This window comes from Pongo abelii, chromosome 12 (genome assembly GCF_028885655.2).
Source record: "Pongo abelii isolate AG06213 chromosome 12, NHGRI_mPonAbe1-v2.0_pri, whole genome shotgun sequence".
NCBI lineage: Eukaryota > Metazoa > Chordata > Mammalia > Primates > Hominidae > Pongo > Pongo abelii.
Window position 1 is genome coordinate 58,830,585 of NC_071997.2, and position 18,152 is coordinate 58,848,736.

General features: G+C 38.6%; 1 protein-coding gene across 14 annotated transcripts in view; it reads right to left on the reverse strand.

Annotated features, from left to right (window-relative positions):
• The window catches only part of ALMS1 (ALMS1 centrosome and basal body associated protein), a 229,282-nt gene that overhangs the window by 84,224 nt on the left and 126,906 nt on the right, over positions 1–18,152 (reverse strand). For 12 of the 14 annotated variants that reach the window (XR_008522357.2, XR_008522360.1, XR_008522358.1 and 9 more), the window contains one exon: positions 6,984–7,109. The exons of the other annotated variants lie outside the window; for them this stretch is intronic. Coding sequence is in view for 9 of the 12 variants with exons in the window: in XM_009237176.4 (XP_009235451.3) it covers positions 6,984–7,109 (126 nt within the window). In the remaining 3 variants the exon portion in view is untranslated. The remainder of the gene's footprint in view (positions 1–6,983; positions 7,110–18,152) is intronic. 14 annotated transcript variants of the gene reach the window in all.

An 18,152-nucleotide genomic window follows, 5' to 3' on the forward strand; every position in this document is an offset into this window, starting at 1 on the left:
CTAGGTACCTCATATAAGCAGACTGGCTTATTTCAGTTGGCCTAATGTCTTCTGAGTTCATCCATGTTGTAGCATGTATCTGAATTTCATTCCTCTTTAAGGCTGAATAATACTCCATTACACATACATGTCACATTTTGTTATCCATTCATAGATCAATAGACATTTGAGTTGTTTCCACCTCTTGGCCATTGTGAATAATGCTGTTATGAACATGGGTCTACAAATAGCTCTTGAAGATCCTACTTTCACTTTGTTTGGGTATATATTTAAAAGTGGAATTACTGGATCATATTATAATTCTATGTTTAATTTTTTGAGGAAGAGCCACAATGTTTTCCATAATGGCTATACCATTTTACATTCCCACAAGCAATAAGCAATGGTTCCAATTTCTCCATGTCCCTGACAACACTGATAATTTTACATTCTTTGCTTTTCTATTTTTATTTATTTTTAAATTACACTTTAAGTTTTAGGGTACATGTGCAAAACGTGCAGGTTTGTTACATATGTATACATGTGCCATGTTGGTGTGCTGCACCCATTAACTCCTCATTTAACATTAGGCATATCTCCTAATGCTATCCCTCCCCTCTTCCCTCACCCTACAACAGGCCCCGGTGTGTGATGTTCCATTCCTGTGTCCATGTGTTCTCATTGTTCAATTCCCACCTATGAGCGACAACATGTGGTGTTTGGTTTTTTGTCTTTGCGATAGTTTCCTGAGAATGATGGTTTCCAGCTTCATCCATGTCCCTACAAAGGACATGAACTCATCCTTTTTTACGGCTGCATAGTATTCCATGGTGAATATGTGCCATATTTAATTAATCCAGTCTATCATTGTTGGACATTTGGGTTGGTTCCAAGTCTTTGCTATTGTGAATAGTGCCGCAATAAAAATACCTGTGCATGTGTCTTTATAGCAGCATGATTTATAATCCTTTGGGTATACACTCAGTAATGGGATGGCTGGGTCAAGTGGTATTTCTAGTTCTAGATCCCTCAGGAATCGTCACACTGACTTCCACAGTCCCACCAACAGTGTAAAAGTGTTCTTATTTCTCCACATCCTCTCCAGCACCTGTTGTTTCCTGACTTTTTAATGATCGCCATTCTAACTGGTGTGAGATGGTATCTCATTGTGGTTTTGATTTGCATTTCTCTGATGGCCAGTGATGGTGAGCATTTTTTCATGTCTGTTGGCTGCATAAATGTCTTCTTTTGAGAAGTGTCTGTTCATATCCTTCGCCCACTTTTTGATGGGGTTGTTTGTTTTTTTCTTGTAAATTTGTTGGAGTTCATTGTAGATTCTGGATATTAGCCCTTTGTCAGATGGGTAGATTGCAAAAATTTTCTCCCATTCTGTAGGTTGCCTGTTCACTCTGATGGTAGTTTCTTTTACTGCGCAGAAGCTCTTTAGTTTAATGAGATCCCATTTGTCAATTTTGGCTTTTGTTGTCATTGCTTTTTGTGTTTTAGACATGAAGTCCTTGACCATGCCTATGTCCTGAATGGTATTGCCTAGGTTTTCTTCTGGGGTTTTTATGGTTTTAGGTTCTAACATTTAAGTCTTTAATCCATCTTGAATTGATTTTTGTATAAGGTGTAACGAAGGGATCCAGTTTCAGCTTTCTACATATGGCTAGCCAGTTTTCCCAGCACCATTTATTAAATAGGGAATCCTTTCCCCATTGCTTGTTTTTCTCAGGTTTGTCAAAGATCAGATAGTTGTAGATATGTGGCATTATTTCTGAGGGGGCTCTGTTCTGTTCCGTTGGTCTATATCTCTGTTTTGGTACCAGTACCATGCTATTTTGGTTACTGTAGCCTTGTAGTATAGTTTGAAGTCAGGTAGCGTGATGCCTCCAGCTTTGTTCTTTTGGCTTAGGATTGACTTGGCGATGCGGGCTCTTTTTTGGTTCCATATGAACTTTAAAGTAGTTTTTTCCAATTCTGTGAAGAAAGTCATTGGTAGTTTGATGGGGATGGCATTGAATCTATAAATTACCTTGGGCAGTATGGCCATTTTCACAATATTGATTCTTCCTACCCATGAGCATGGAATGTTCTTCCATTTGTTTGTATCCTCTTTTATTTCCTTGAGCAGTGGTTTGTAGTTCTCCTTGAAGAGGTCCTTCACATCGCTTGTAAGTTGGATTCCTAGGTATTTTATTCTCTTTGAAGCAATTGTGAATGGGAGTTCACTCATGATTTGGCTCTCTGTTTGTCTGTTATTGGTGTAAAGGAATGCTTGTAATTTTTGCACATTGATTTTGTATCCTGAGACTTTGCTGAGGTTGCTTATCAGCTTAAGGAGATTTTGGGCTGAGAAAATGGGGTTTTCTAGATATACAATCATGTCATCTGCAAACAGGGACAATTTGACTTCCTCTTTTCCTAATTGAATACCCTTGATTTCCTTCTCCTGCCTGATTGCCCTGGCCAGAACTTCCAACACTATGTTGAATAGGAGTGGTGAGAGAGGGCATCCCTGTCTTGTGCCCATTTTCAAAGGGAATGCTTCCAGTTTTTGCCCATTCAGTATGATATTGGCTGTGGGTTTGTCATAGATAGCTCTTATTATTTTGAGATGCGTCCCATCAATACCTAACTTATTGAGAGTTTTTAGCATGAAGGGTTGTTGAATTTTGTCAAAGGCCTTTTCTGCATCCAATGAGATAATCATGTGGTTCCTGTCTTTGGTTCTGTTTATATGATGGATTACATTTATTGATTTGCGTATATTGAACCAGCCTTGCATCCCAGGGATGAAGCCCACTTGATCATGGTGGATAAGCTTTTTGATATGCTGCTGGATTCAGTTTGCCAATATTTTATTGAGGATTTTTGCATCGATGTTCATCAGGGATATTGGTCTAAAATTCTGTTTTTTTGTTGTGTCTCTGCCAGGCTTCGGTATCAGGATGATGCTGGCCTCATAAAATGAGTTAGGGAGGATTCCCTCTTTTTCTATTGATTGGAATAGTTTCAGGAGGAATGGTACCAGCTCCTCCTTGTACATCTGGCAGAATTCGGCTGTGAATCCATCTGGTCCTGGACTTTTTTTGGTTGGTAAGCTATTAATTATTGCCTCAATTTCAGAGCCTGTTATTGGTCTATTCAGAGATTCAACTTCTTCCTGGTTTAGTCTTGGGAAGGTGTATGTGTCGAGGAATTTATCCATTTCTTCTAGATTTTCTAGTTTATTTGCGTAGAGGTGTTTATAGTATTCTCTGATGATAGTTTGTATTTCTGTGGGATGAGTAGTGATATCCCCTTTATCATTTTTTATTGCGTCTATTTGATTCTTCTCTCTTTTCTTCTTTATTAGTCTGGCTAGCGGTCTATCAATTTTGTTGATCTTTTCAAAAAACCAGCTCCTGGATTCATTGATTTTTTGAAGAGTATTTTGTGTCTCTATTTCCTTCAATTCTGCTCTGATCTTAGTTATTTCTTGCCTTCTGCTAGCTTTTGAATGTGTCTGCTCTTGCTTCTCTAGTTCTTTTAATTGTGATGTTAGGGTGTCAATTTTAGATCTTTCCTGCTTTCTCTTGTGGACATTTAGTGCTATGAATTTCCCTCTACACACTGCTTTGAATGTGTCCCAGAGATTCTGGTATGTAGTGTCTTTGTTCTCGTTGGTTTCAAAGAACATCTTTATTTCTGCCTTCATTTCGTTATGTTCCCAGTAGTCATTCAGGAGCAGGTTGTTCAGTTTCCATGTAGTTGAGCAGTTCTGAGTGAGTTTCTTAATCCTGAGTTCTAGTTTGATTGCACTGTGGTCTGAGAGACAGTTTGTTATAATTTCTGTTCTTTTACATTTCCTAAGGAGTACTTTACTTCCACCTATGTGGTCAATTTTGGAATAAGTGCGATGTGGTGCTGAGAAGAATGTATATTCTCTTGATTTGGGGTGGAGAGTTCTGTAGATGTCTATTATGTCTGCTTGGTGCGGAGCTGAGTTCAATTCCTGGATAGCCTTGTTAACTTTCTGTCTCGATCTGTCTAATGTTGACAGTGGGGTGTTAAAGTCTCCACATTATTGTGTGGGAGTCTAAGTCTCTTTGTAGGTCACTCAGGACTTGCTTTATGAATTTGGGTGCTCCTGTATTGGGTGCACACATATTTAGGATAGTTATCTCTTCTTGTTGAATTGATCCCTTTACCATTATGTAATGGCCTTCTTTGTCTGTTTTGATCTTTGTTGGTTTAAAGTCTGTTTTATCAGAGACTAGGATTGCAACCCCTGCCTTTTTTTGTTTTCCACTTGCTTGGTAGATCTTCCTCCATCCCTTTATTTTGAGCCTATGTGTGACTCTGCATGTGAGATGCATTTCTTGAATACAGCACACTGATGGGTCTTGACTCTTTATCCAATTTGCCAGTCTTTGCCTTTTAATTGGAGCATTTAGCCCATTTACATTTAAGGTTAATATTGTTACATGTGAATTTGATCCTGTCATTACGATAACCTAGGCAGCTGTCAACTCTACCCTAGCCTTCCCTTTTCTTCTTGTACAGATCCTCAAGGTCAGCCAGAGATATGACCTAGTGCCTTGGGTCTTTCCTGAGCATACACAGGCCTATGCATGTATGGGGTCTCCCAGAGTCTTAGGAATATGTCAGAGCCTTTCAAAGAATCTATCAACATCTTATCCTCAAGTGTTCCTTTTAAGCTTTTCAGTTAGTTTACTGTTTACCTCAACTGCTAGTCCGTACCTCAGCCATTATGATATTAAAATACTTGTCTGTAAATGTTTTTGATAAACATTTTTCCCTCCCCTTCACCAGAGGCCTTTAGCACTGGATGGCTCCCAGTCAGGTCAAGTAAAGATAAGCCTTTTGTGTGGAATCTTCATGGAACCACTAGATAGGTCAAATATTAACAATTCTTTGGGAAGGAACTTTTAAAAGAGGCCCAGCTCCATTTTGCATCCTCTGGTCTTGGAAAAGAAAGCTATATTTCTTAAGGCTATCACTGAGCTGAGGTACTGGGAATGGGACTAGGGCAAGTTAAAATGCTAACGCTTACTGTGCTTAGTGGGATTTGGCCATTTTTCTTGAATAAATGGGTTGCCATTAAGACTGGGTTGCTATTAAGACTGGTTTATTTGCAGACATTTATCCCTTTCTTTGGATGGCTGTTTCCTTTGCCCCAGTTTTTTGCTGTCGTTTGCATGAGTTCTATTATTTACTTATTCTCAACTGAAGAACAGTTATTTGGCCCAAATATTTGTTAACAATGATGTATGTCTTGCTCTTGGCCCCAGACTCTAATTGGCTCCTCTCATAGCTATAGATGTACAACATATTCATAGATAATGGCTAGGAATTAGAACCATTCCTAGGCTTTCATCCAGTGTAGGTCTACTGGTCTAAGAAAGGATTGTTTTCTATTCCCAACTTCCTCACTCTCAGAATAGATGAAGAACATGAAAAAACAATCTCAAGTGTGTATGGCAACTAGACCTCTTTTTGTCGTACTGATGCATACAGTACTTTATTACAGAAATTATATTTCTCAGGATACAGTGTGCCAGTCCTGAGTCATTTTCTTCTCCCATCACCTACACTGTTCAATCTTTCTCTAAGTTAATCTCTCCAACCAGATGGAAGTGTTAGTGATGTATATCAATAGCAGGACACTGGAGGCCTCAGAAAGTACTGGCACATCTGACCAGGTTTCTACTGTTTACAGACATTCTGTCTTCTGAACTATGAGTAAGTGGCATAGACGATTTTCCTACCTACAATCAATTAAGTAAGCTTGTTTTCTTTCTGGTAGCCATTACCAGTGTTTTTAAAACCATAGCCTTGCAAGGAGTAAACATTTCTTCATTTATGGCTATAAACTTAACAATCTTAACTTTTGGTGAGTATTTTTGTGGTTCTTTTTTTTCAATGCCATCATTGTGGGAAATTAGGCAAGGTTGTATCAGAGGCTTTAATGCAGTTACTATCAGAAGCTAGTTTGGTTCTCTTTCATATAAAAGTAACAAAAATGTCTGCCTAAGACCAGGAGCAACTTCTCCTTTCTTTGTAATTTCTATATATATATAATGATATTTATAGACAATCATGGAAAAAACAATTTGTCTAAAGTGAACCAAGTCATATCCTGTCGACAACTCAAAATGCTCTCCCACCAATCAAAACCCTACACCACACCAACTCTGCACCCTTAACTTAAAATCTTCATAGGAAATATTTATCTAGTGCCTCCATGGGGTATTATTCATTTCCTAACTCTGCAACTCCTCTGTAGTGGATTCACAGGGATGCTGCAGGATAGTTTAAAATTCTAGGGAAAGGACAGTGATAAACTACTAGCTCAAGGTCAAAGTGTCAACATCAGATAGTGCTATGTTCTTTTCAATGCTGTTGTGCCTTGGCAAAAGCTGGATTTTTGGCAGCTGCTGTAATAAAAAGCAGAAAATAAGAGGTTTCAATCTCATCCCATGGTTTGGAAAGTTGCACAGTGTCCAACAGCTACACATATGTCATTAGTAAGTAATCATTGTTATTTATGAACAAATTCTTTTTTCAAAAACCAAAACCAAAAATAAATAACAAATTTGTTAAATTAGTTGTTAGAGGAAAACAATTAGTATTTATGTCCTAATTCCTTAGTTGCTATTTGAAAAAAATAATTGCTAATTATATATAAAGCAGAGAAAATAAATCAATGAAACACTAAGGGTACTGTGAACCAAGAAAGCTTAGAAACTTTGCCCTAGATGGAGCCCACTAACCCAAATAATGATCCATACAATTTCCTTCATCAAATATTTATAAGTGCTTATGTGTATATATCTGATCAAATAACTCACCTATCTGAACCAGAGATCAAGGTATGAAAAGTTCCATATTTCACTGAAAAATTAAAGAGCACTGGACTTTTGTCACTCCAGAATCAACTAGCCAATACACAAATAAAATATCAAATAATAAAACTTTGAATAATTTCTGCATAATACCTGAATGGGAGCTTTCAACGGTGGTATCTGATTTGGAATCTGGAGATGGAGGAATTTGTCTTAATTGTGGAACATAATACATCTTCGTACTACCAGAAGGCTTATATGGCAATAATAAAGGCTGGCCTAAGGAGATAAAAATCAGAACAATTAATATGAAAAACATTTGTTAATTCATTGAACAAATATGGAATGCCTTCTATGTTTCAGGCAGTGTTCATGACTTTTGGAATTTATGAGTGAACAAAGAGAAATTTCTCTCTGCCTTCAAGAAGAATGAGAATTCTAGAGGAGGAAAACATACAGTAAATAATTAACATACTAAATGAGTAAATTATCTAGCATTTTAATAAATTATAAGTGATACAGGGAAAATATAGAAATGCTGAAGGTAATTAAGAATACAGGAGAAATTGGGGTTTAAATGCAGGGGAAACAGTTTAAGTAGGATGGTAGGGATAGGTCTCATTGAGATGACTTTTTAGCAATCCATTCCATATATAGATGACTCTAACTAAAAAACATCTTATCTTACACTGAACCCTAACCTGGCCATAATTAAGCCCTTATACTGGTCTTATTCTGCTTCCAGAGTCATAAACAATAAGTCTAATTCTCATCTATGTGACAGGGCTTCAAAACATAGTTTCCACTGCAAGAGTATGAATTTTCAATATTAAGAAAATATATAAAAGTAAAAATTACAAGGTCCTACCACTCAAGGATAATTATTGTTAACATTTTAATGTGTAACTTACCCATCTTTTCCTGTTTTTTATTTGTTTACAAAATTGTCTGCATATAGTATGCATAATTTGAAATTCAGTTTTTCTACTTTCTATTTATAATAAAAATATTCATTTTACTTCCTAGTCTTCACGTTTTTATGGTTATACCACAGATTAAATATAGTCAACTCATAGCCTAATGTTGAAATTGCAGGTTGTGTTAAAATGTTCAATTATAAAGAATTCTGTGAATAAAGATTTTCCCGTTTATACTTATTCTCCCCCATCACCCATCCGAGGTAAATTCTTTTTACAAAGTGAAAAATTACACCATTCATGAAGTTTTTTAAAAAGTACTGACTGCTAAATTGCTTATTAATATGTCTGTGACAATTTACTCTTCCTCCAACAGCACATGTATAGTCATTAAGAAATGATTAATTGCTAATAGGGGTAAATGGAATCTCATTTTAAAAATATGGCCTCATCTTACTATTATGGACTTTTTTTTTCTATATACCAGTTTTTCTTTCATGATTGGTAGAAACTGTCAAATATGCCCTCGTGTCCAACTTCCCTACCTCCTTACATCTATACATCTATATACACTTCCAATCTCCCTTACAGTCATGTGTGAACGTACGGGTAACTTTGTTCAGCCCATGGGAAGAGTGCAAGAATGTGTGAAACTTCCAGGCATTCCAGTAAAGGTATCCCATTAAAGCCCTCCACTTTCCAGATACTGCAGATCATGATAGCTGTAGCAATTACTCTAGACCCAGAAATGGAAGTCACACTTCCAGAGATGGAAGGATGCCAGAGCCACCAGATATGCAACTCAGCTATCTGCTCTAGACTACTTACCTGTAATTTAGGGTTTCTGTGATAAAATAGCTTATACCATAGCCTAAAGCAATAAGAAACACAATTCCCAGGAAAGTCTTGGTGATGTGCTGGAATCAGAGCCAGTTGACTTGGGGGTATGCAACCTAGTAAGACACCAGCCAAAATGGCCAAGGGAAGCACTTGTGCCACTCCATACCCAAACCTAGACAGCACAGCTTGCAGCTCCAGGAGAGGGTCCTTCCTTTCACTTCGGAAGACAGAAGATTAAACAGACCTTTGTCTTGCAACCTGCATACCAGCTCAGCCACAGTATGACAGAGATGCCAGGCAGAGTCCTGAGGTCTCCATTCCATGACCTAGTTCCTGGGCAACATTTCTAGACACACCCTGGGCCAGAAAGGAACTTGCTGCCTTGCAGGGAAGGAGCCAGTCCTGGCAGGATTCATCACCTGCTGACTAAAGAGTACTTGGGTCCTGAATAGTGAGCAGTGGTAGCCAGGCAGTACTCACCTGGGTGAAACTCAGAGATGTGCTGGCTTCAGGTGTGACCCAGCACATTTCCCAGCTATGGTGGCTATGAGGAGAGACTCCTTTTGCTTGAGAAAAGGAGAGGGAAGGTTAAATAGGACTTTGTTTTGCAGCTTAGGTGCCAGCTCAGCCACAGAGGGGTAGAGTACAAAGTAAGCTCCAGGAGTTCCTGATTCCAGGTGTTGGCTTGTGGATGGCATTTCTGGACCTGCCCTGGGCCAGAAGGGAGGCCACTGCCCTGAAGTGAGAGTCCCAGGCCTAGAAGCATTCACCCAAGCTGACGAAAGAGCCCTTGGGCCTTGAATGAATATCAGTCGTGGGCAGCCAGTAGTCACCACAAGCCTGGGGCAGTGGTGGCCATGGGGAGTGACTCCTCTGTTTGTGGAAAAGAGGAAAGAATAAGAAGAACTTTTTGTCTTGTGGCATGGATGCCAGTTCAGCCACAGCAGAATAAAGCACTAAGGTTTCTGACTTCAGGTCATGGCTCCTAGACAGCAATTCTGGACCTGCCTAGGGCCAGGGGGAAATCGTCACCCTGAAGGAAAGCACACAAGACTGCCTGGCTTTGCCACCTGCTGATTGTAGAGCCCCAGGGCCTTGAACAAACATAGGCAGTATCCAGCAAGTGGTTCCTGTAGACCTCAGGTGAGACCCAGTGTGTGCTGGCTTCAGGTCTAACCTAGAACAGTCCCACTGGTGGTGGCCACAGGGGTGCTGTGTCACACCAGCTCCAAGCAGCTCAGCACAGAGACAGACTCCATTTCTTTGGGAGAAAGTAAAGGAAAAGAACAAGAGTCTCTATCTGGTAATCCAGAGAATTCTTCTGGATCTTATCAAAAACTTCTGATATGGTTTGGCTCTGAGTACCCAACCAAATCTCATCTCAAATTGTAATCCCCATATGTTGAGGCAGAGACCTAGTGGGAGGTGATTAGATTATGGGTGTCATTCCCCCACCTTGTTCTCATGATAGTGAGGGAGTTCTCATGAGATCTTGATGGTTTAGAAGTGGCAGTTTCCCCTGAGCTCTCTTTCTCCTGCTGCCATGTAAGATGTGTCTTGCTTCCCCTTCACCTTCCGCCATGATTATAAGTTTCCTGAGGCCTCCCCAACCATGTGGAATTGTTAGTCAATTAAACCTCTTTTACTTATAAATTACCCAGTCTCAGGTAGTATCTTTAAAGCAGTGTGAAAATGACTACAAAGAATTGGTGCCAGAAGTGGGGCACTGCTATAAAGATAACCTGAACATGTGGAAGCAACTTGGGAACTGGGTAACAGGCAGAGATTGGAACAGGCTGGAGGGCTTAGAGGAAGACAGGAAGATGTGGGAAAGTCTGGAACATTCTAGAGGCTTACTGAATGGTTTTGACCAAAAATGCTGACAGTGATATGGACAATGAAGTCCAGGTTGAGGTGGTCTCAGATGGAGATGAGAAACTTGTTGGGAACTGGCATAAAGGTCACTTTTGCTATGCATTAGCAAAGAGACTGGCAGCATTTTGCCCCTGCCCTGGAGATCTGAACTTGAAAGAGATGATTTAGGGTATCTGGCAGGAGAAATTTCTAAACAGCAAAGCATTCAAGAGGTGACCTGGCTTATTTTGAAAGCATTCAGTTATGTACATTCACAAAGAGAGGGTTTGAAATTGGAACTTATGTTTAAAAGGGAAGCAGGGCATAAAAGTTTGAAAAATTTGCAGCCTGACTATGCAGTAGAAAAGAAAAACCCATTCAAGGAATTCAAGCTGGCTGCAGAAATTTGCATAAGTAACGAGGAGCCAAATGTTAATAGCCAAGACAATGGGGAAAATGTCTCCAGGGCATGTCGGAGATCTTAACGGGAGTCCCTTCCATCACAGGCCTGGAGGCCTAGGAGGGAAAAATGGTTTTGTGGGCCCCGCCTAGGGCCCAGCTGCTCTGTGCAGCCTTGGGACTTGGTGCCCTGTGTCCCAGCTGCTCCAGCTCCATCTGTGGCTAAAAGGACAGCTCAGGACATTGCTTCAGAGGGTGCAAGCCCCAAGCTTTGGCAGTTTCACGTGGTGTTGGGCCTACAGGTGCACAGAAGACAAGAGTTGAGCTTTGGGAGCCTCCACCTAGATTTCAGAGGATATATGAATGCCTAGATGTCCAGGAAGAAGTCTGCTCTAGGGGCAGAGCACTCATGGAGAACCTCTACTAGGGCAATGCAGACTGGTAATGTGAGTTGGAGCCCCCACTAATAGTCCCTACTTGGGCACTGCCTAGTGGAGCTGTGAGAAGAGGGCCACCATCCTCTAGACCTCAGAATGGTAGATCCACCAACAGCTTGCACTGTGCACCTGGAAAAGCCACAGGCACTAAACACCAGCTCATGACAGTAGCTGTGGGAGCTGTGCCCTGCAAAACCTCAGGGATGGAGCTGCCCAAGGCCATGGGAGCCAACCCCTTGCATCAGCATGCCCTGGATGTATGACATGGAGTCAAAGGAAATTTTGGAGCTTTAAGATTTAATGACTGCCCAGCCAGGTTTCCAACTTGCATGGGGCCTGTAATCCCTTTGTTTTAGCCAACTTCTCCCATTTGGAATGGGAACATTTATCCAATGCCTGTACCCCCACTGTATCTTGGAACTAACTAACTTGTTTTTTATTTTACAGGCTCACAGGTGGAAGGGACCTACCTGCCTTGTCTCAGATGAGACTTTGGACTTGGACTTTTGGGTTAATGCTAGAATGAGTTGATTCTGGGGGACTACTGGGAAGGCATGATTGGTTTTTAAATGTGAAAAGGACACGAAATTTGGGAGCGGCCAGGGGTGGAATAATATGGTTTGGCTCTGTGTCCCTAGCCAAATCTCATCTCAAATTGTAATCCCCACATGTTGAGGGAGTGACCTGGTGGGAGGTGATTGGATCATGGGGGCAGTTTCTCTCATGCTGTTCTTGTGATAGTGAGGGAGTTCTCATGAGATCTTGATGGTTTTAATGTGGGAATTATTCCTGAGCTCTCGCTCTCTCCTGCCACCATGTAAGACGTGCCTTGCTTTCCCTTCACCTTCTGCCATGATTGTAAGTTTCCTGAGGCCTCCCCAGCCATGCAGAACTGAGTCAATTGAACTCCCTTTCTTTATAAATTAACCAGTCTCAGGTAGCATACTTACAGCAGTTTGAAAATGGACTAATACAACCTCCAAGGTGGTACCTCTACAAGTCTGCAAGAGCCACAGTGTTACTAGGCTTGAGGTGCCCCCTAATGGAGATATGGCTACACTGGCCAAAAACTCAGACCATAACACCCAACTCCCTTTGAGTTCCTTGAAAGCATTCCCAAGAAGGATGGGTATAAACAAAGTCAGACTGTGAAGACTACAATAAATACCTAATTCTTCAATGCTCAGACACCAACAAATATCCACAAGCTTCTAGACCATCTATGAAAACATGACCTCACAAAATGAACTAAATATGACACTAAAAACCAATCCTGGAGAAACAGAGATGTGGAACCTTTCAGACAAAGAATTCAAAAATATCTGTTTTGGCTGGGTGCAGAGGCTCATGTCTGTAATTCCAACACTTTGGGAGGCCGAGGTGGGCAGATCACCTGAGGTCGGGAGTTCGAGACCAGCTTGGCCAACATGGTGAAACCCTGTCTCTACTAAAAATACAAAAATTAGCTGGGTGTGGTGGCGCACCCCTGTAGTCCCAGCTACTTGGGAGGGTGAGGCAGGAGAATTGCTTGAACCCAGGGGGCAGAGGCTGCAGCAAGCTGAGACTGCACCACTGTACTCCATCCTCAGTGACAGAGCAAGAGTCCATCTCAAAAAAAAAAAAAACAAAAAAAAAACTGCTTTGAGGAAACTCAAAGAAATTCAAGATGACACAGAGAAAGAACTCAGAATCCTGTAAGATACATTTAACAAAAAGACTGAAATAATTAAAAAGAATCAAGCAGAAATACTGGAGTAGAAAAATACACCTGACACACTAAAGAATGCATCAGACTCTCTTAACAGCAAAATTGATTAAACACAGTGAGCTTGAAGACAGGCTATTTGAAAATACAGTCAGAGGAGACAAAAGAAAAAAGGAATAAAAAAGAATAAAGCATGCCTACAGGATCTAGAAAATAGCCTCAAAAGGGCAAATCTAAAATAAAAAATAAAAAGCAGTAGACTAAATCCTCCTATTCAAAGACATACAGTGGTTGAATGAATGCATAAAAAAACAAGACCCAACCATCTATTTCCTACAAGAAACACAATTAACCTATAAAGACCATGAATAGACTAAAAATAAAGAGATGGAAAAAGATATCCCACGCAAATAGAAATCAAAAGAGAGGAAGAATAGCTATACTCATATCAGACAAAATAGACTTTAAGACAAAAATTATAAAAACAGACAAAGAAGGTCATTATATAATGATAAAGAGGTCAATTCAGCAAGAGGATATAACAACTGTAAATATATATGGACCCAACGCTAGAGTACCCAGATATATAAAGCAAGTATTCTTACAGCTAAAGAGAGAGATAGAACCTAATACAATAATAGCTGCAAACTTCAACACCCTGCTTTCAGTACTGGACAGACCATCCAGACAGAAAAATCAACAAAGATACATTGAATGAACCTAATAGATACTTACAGAACATTTCATCCAATGGCTGCAGAATACACATTGTTCTCAGCACATGGATCATCCTCAAGGATAGGTCATATTTTAGGCCACAAAACAAGTGTTCAAAAATTCAAAAATAATTGTAATTATATCAAGTCATTTCTCTGATCACAATGAAATAAAACTAGAAATCAATAACGAAAGGAACTTTGGAAACTATACAAATGCATGGAAATGAAATAATGTTTCTGAATGACCAGTGGGTCAATGAAGAAATCAAGAAAGAAATTTATAAATTTCTTGAGACAAATGATAATGGAAACACAACATACCAAAACCTATGGGATACAGCAAAAGCAGTACTAAGAGGAAAGTTTACAGGTATAAGCATCTACATTAAAAAAACATAGAAAAACTTCAAATAAACAACCTAACAATGTATGCTAATGAACTAGAAAAGAGCGAATGAAATCCATAATTAGCAGAAAAAAAGAAATAAAGATCAGAGCAGAAATACATCAAATTGAAATGAGAAAAACATCACAAAAGATCAATGAAACAAAAAGTTTGTTTGTTGAAAAGCTAAACAAAATCGACAAACCTTTAGCCAGACTAAGAAAAATAGAGAGAAGACTCATGTAAATAAAATCAGAGATTAAGAAAGGAGACATTACAACCTATACCACAGAAATTTAAAGGATGATGAGACACTACTATGACCAACTTTACACCAATAAATTGAAAAAGCTAGAAAAAAACGGACAAATTCCTAGAAACATACAACCTATCAACCAGGAAGAAATCCAAAATCGAAAGAGACCAATAACAAGCAACAAGGTCAAAGTTGTAATAAAAAGTCTCCCAGCAAAGAAAAGCTGAGGACTCAATGGCTTAACTGCTGAATTGTACCAAATAGTTAAAGAAGAACTAATACCAATCCTACTCAAACTATTCCAAGAAATGGAAGAGGAGAGAATACATCCAAACTCCTTCTACAAGACCAGTAAACCAAAGACACATACAAAAAAAAAAAGAAAAAAGAAAAGAAAACTACAGGCCAATCTCCCTCATGAATATTGATGCAAAAATCCTCAACAAAATACTAGCAAAGCAAATTCAACAACACATTAAAAAGATCATTCATCATGACCAAGAAGGATTCATCCCAGGGATGCAAGGATGGTTTAACATATGCTAATCAATCAATGTGATGCCTCATATCAACAAAATGGAGGACAAAAACCACATGATCATTTCAATTGATGCTGAAAAAACATTTCTTAAAATTCAATATCTCTTCATGATAAAAACCCTCAAAAAACTGGGTATAGAGAACACATACCTCAACATAATAAAAGCCATATATGACAGACCCACAGCTAGTATCATACTGAATGGGGAAGAAACTGAAAGCCTTTCTTCTAAGATGTGGAACATGACAAGGATGCCTACTTTCAAAACCGTTATTCAACATAGCACTGGAAGTCCTAGCTCGAGCAATCAGACAAGAGAAAGATAGAAAGGAGATCCAAATTGGAAAGGAAGAAGTCAAATTATCCTTGTTTGCAGATGATACAATCTTATATTTGTAAAAACCTAGAGCCTCCACAATCAATAAATTCAGTAAAGTTGCAGAATACAAAAATCAACATACAAAAATCAGTTCACGTTTCTGTATGTCAACAGTGAACAATGTGAAAAGGAAATTTAAAAAGTAATCCCATTTACAATAGCCACAGATAAAATCAAATACCTAGCAATTAACCAAAGAAGTGAAAGATCTCTATAAAGGAAACTATAAAACACTGGTGAAAATAATTGAAGAGGACAACAAAAAAATGGAAAAATATTCCATGTTCATGAATTAGAAGAATCAATATTGTTAAAATGTCCATACTACCTAAAGCAATAGGGTATTCTACTGAATCTGTATTCAAGGCAATCCCTATCAAAATACTAATGACATTCTTCACAGAAATAGAAAAAATCCTAAAATTTATATGGAACCACAAAAGGCCCAGAATAGACAAAGCTATCCTAAGCATAAAGAACGAAACTGGAGGAATCACAATCCCTAACTTCAAATTATACTACAATACTATAATAACCAAAACATCATGGTACTGGCTTAAAAACAGGCACATAAACCAATGAAACAGAACCAGAGAACCCAGAAACAAATCCACACACCTACAGTGAACTCATTTTTGACAAAGGTACGAAGAACATACACTGGGAAAAAGACAGTCTCTTCAACAAATGGTGCTGGGAAAACTGGTTATCTACATGCAGAAGAATAAAGCTAAACGTCTATCTTTCATCATATACAGAAATCAAATCAAAATGGATTAAAGACTTAAATCTAAGACCTCAAGCTATGAAACTACTAGAAGAAAACACTGGGAAAACTCTCTAGGACATTAAAGATTAGCAAAGATTTCTTGAGTAATATCCCACATACACAGGCAACCAAAGCAAAAATGGACAAATGGGATCACATCAAGTTAAAAAGCTTTCACACAGCAAAGGAAACAACAGTGAAGAGACAAACCATGGAATAGGAGGAAACATTTGCAAACTATCCATCTGATAAGGGATTAGTAGCCATAATGTATAAAGAACTGAAACAACTCTACAGGAAAAAACATCTAATAATCCAATTTAAAAACGGACAAAAGATCTGAACAAACATTTCTCAAAAGAAGACATATAAATGGCAAACAGGAATATGAAAAGGTGCTCAACATCAGTGATCATCAGAGAAATGCAAAGCAAAACCACAATGAGATACCATCTCACCCCAGTTAAAATGGTTTTATTCAAAAGATATACAACAACAAATATTGGCAAGAATGTGGAGAAAAGGGAACTCTTGTACACTGTTGCTGGGAATGTAAATTAGTACAACCACTATAGAGAACAATTAGTTTGTAGATTCCTGAAAAAACTACAATTAGAGCTAACATATGATCCAGCAATCCCACTGCTAGGTATATAACCAAAATAAAGTAAATCAGTATGTCAAAGAGATAAATCTGCACCCCATGTTTATTGCAGCACTGTTCACAATAGCCAAATTTTAGAAGCAACCTAAGTGTCCATCAATAGATTAATGGATAAATTAATCTATTACATATACACAATGTAGTACATATACACAAAGGCAGTACATATACACAGTGGAATACTATTCAGCCATAAAAAATAATGAGATCCTGTCATTTGCAGCAACATGGATGAAATTGGAGGTCATTATATAAAGTGAAATAAGCCAGGCATAGAAACAGAAACTTCACATGTTCTCACTTATTTGTGGGATCTAAAAATTAAAACAACTGAATTCATGGACACACATGAGAGAGAAAGATGGCTACCAGAGGCTGGGAAGGGTAGTGAGCAGTGTGGGGGAAGTGAGGATTGTTAATTGGTATAAAAATATAGTTAGATACAATTAGTAAGACATAGTATTTGATAGCACAACAGGGTCTACAGTCAATAATTCATTGTACATTTTAAAATAACCAAAAGACAGCTAGGCATGGTGGCTCACATTTGTAATCCAGCACTTTGGGAGGCCAAGGCGGGCAGATCACTTGAGATCAGGAGTTCGAGACCAGCCTGGCCAACATGATGAAATCCCGTCTCTACTAAAAATACAAAAATTAGCCAGGCGTGGTGGCGGGTGCCTGTAATCCCAGCTACTCAGGAGGCTGAGGCAGGAGAATTGCTTGAACCAAGGAGGCAGAGGTTGCAGTGAGCTGAGATCATGCCACTGTACTCCAGCCTGGGTGACAGAGCAAGACTCCATCTCAAAAAAAAAAAAAAAATACATAAAAAATAAAATAAAATAACCAAAATAATGTAACCGGATTGTTAACACAAAGAATGGATAAATGCTTGAGGTGATGGATATCCCATTTACCTTGATGGGATTATTATATACTGTATGCCTATATCAAAATAGTTCATGTATCTCACAAATATCTATATCTACCATATACCCAGAAAAATTAAAAATAAAAATAAATTTGTAAAGATAAATTACACAGTTCAAAAGAACAGTTCCATTAGAACTTTGTGCAGAATTAGAGTATAAATTTATGTGGGAATAAATGATATCTTTACAATATTCAGCCTTCCATTCTAGAATCATACCTTTCTTTTAATTTAGTCAATTATTATTTTCTATCTTTACAAAAAGGATTAGTGTTTCCTGCATTAGGTCATTTAAAATTTTTGTTTAGGTTATTTCTGAGCATTTCACAGGGTATTCCTCGTATGATTATGAATTTTCAATGTAGCTACCATTTCTCATGGCCAAACGCCTCCAGCTCCTTCCGTTTATCCTTATTCTTATAGACCATGGTTTTCTCTTATATCTTGTAACCATTTCTAGATGGACTCCTAGTTGCTCATCTCTAGTTAATAAAACCCAAAATCCTCTAGACTGATTCTGATTGTC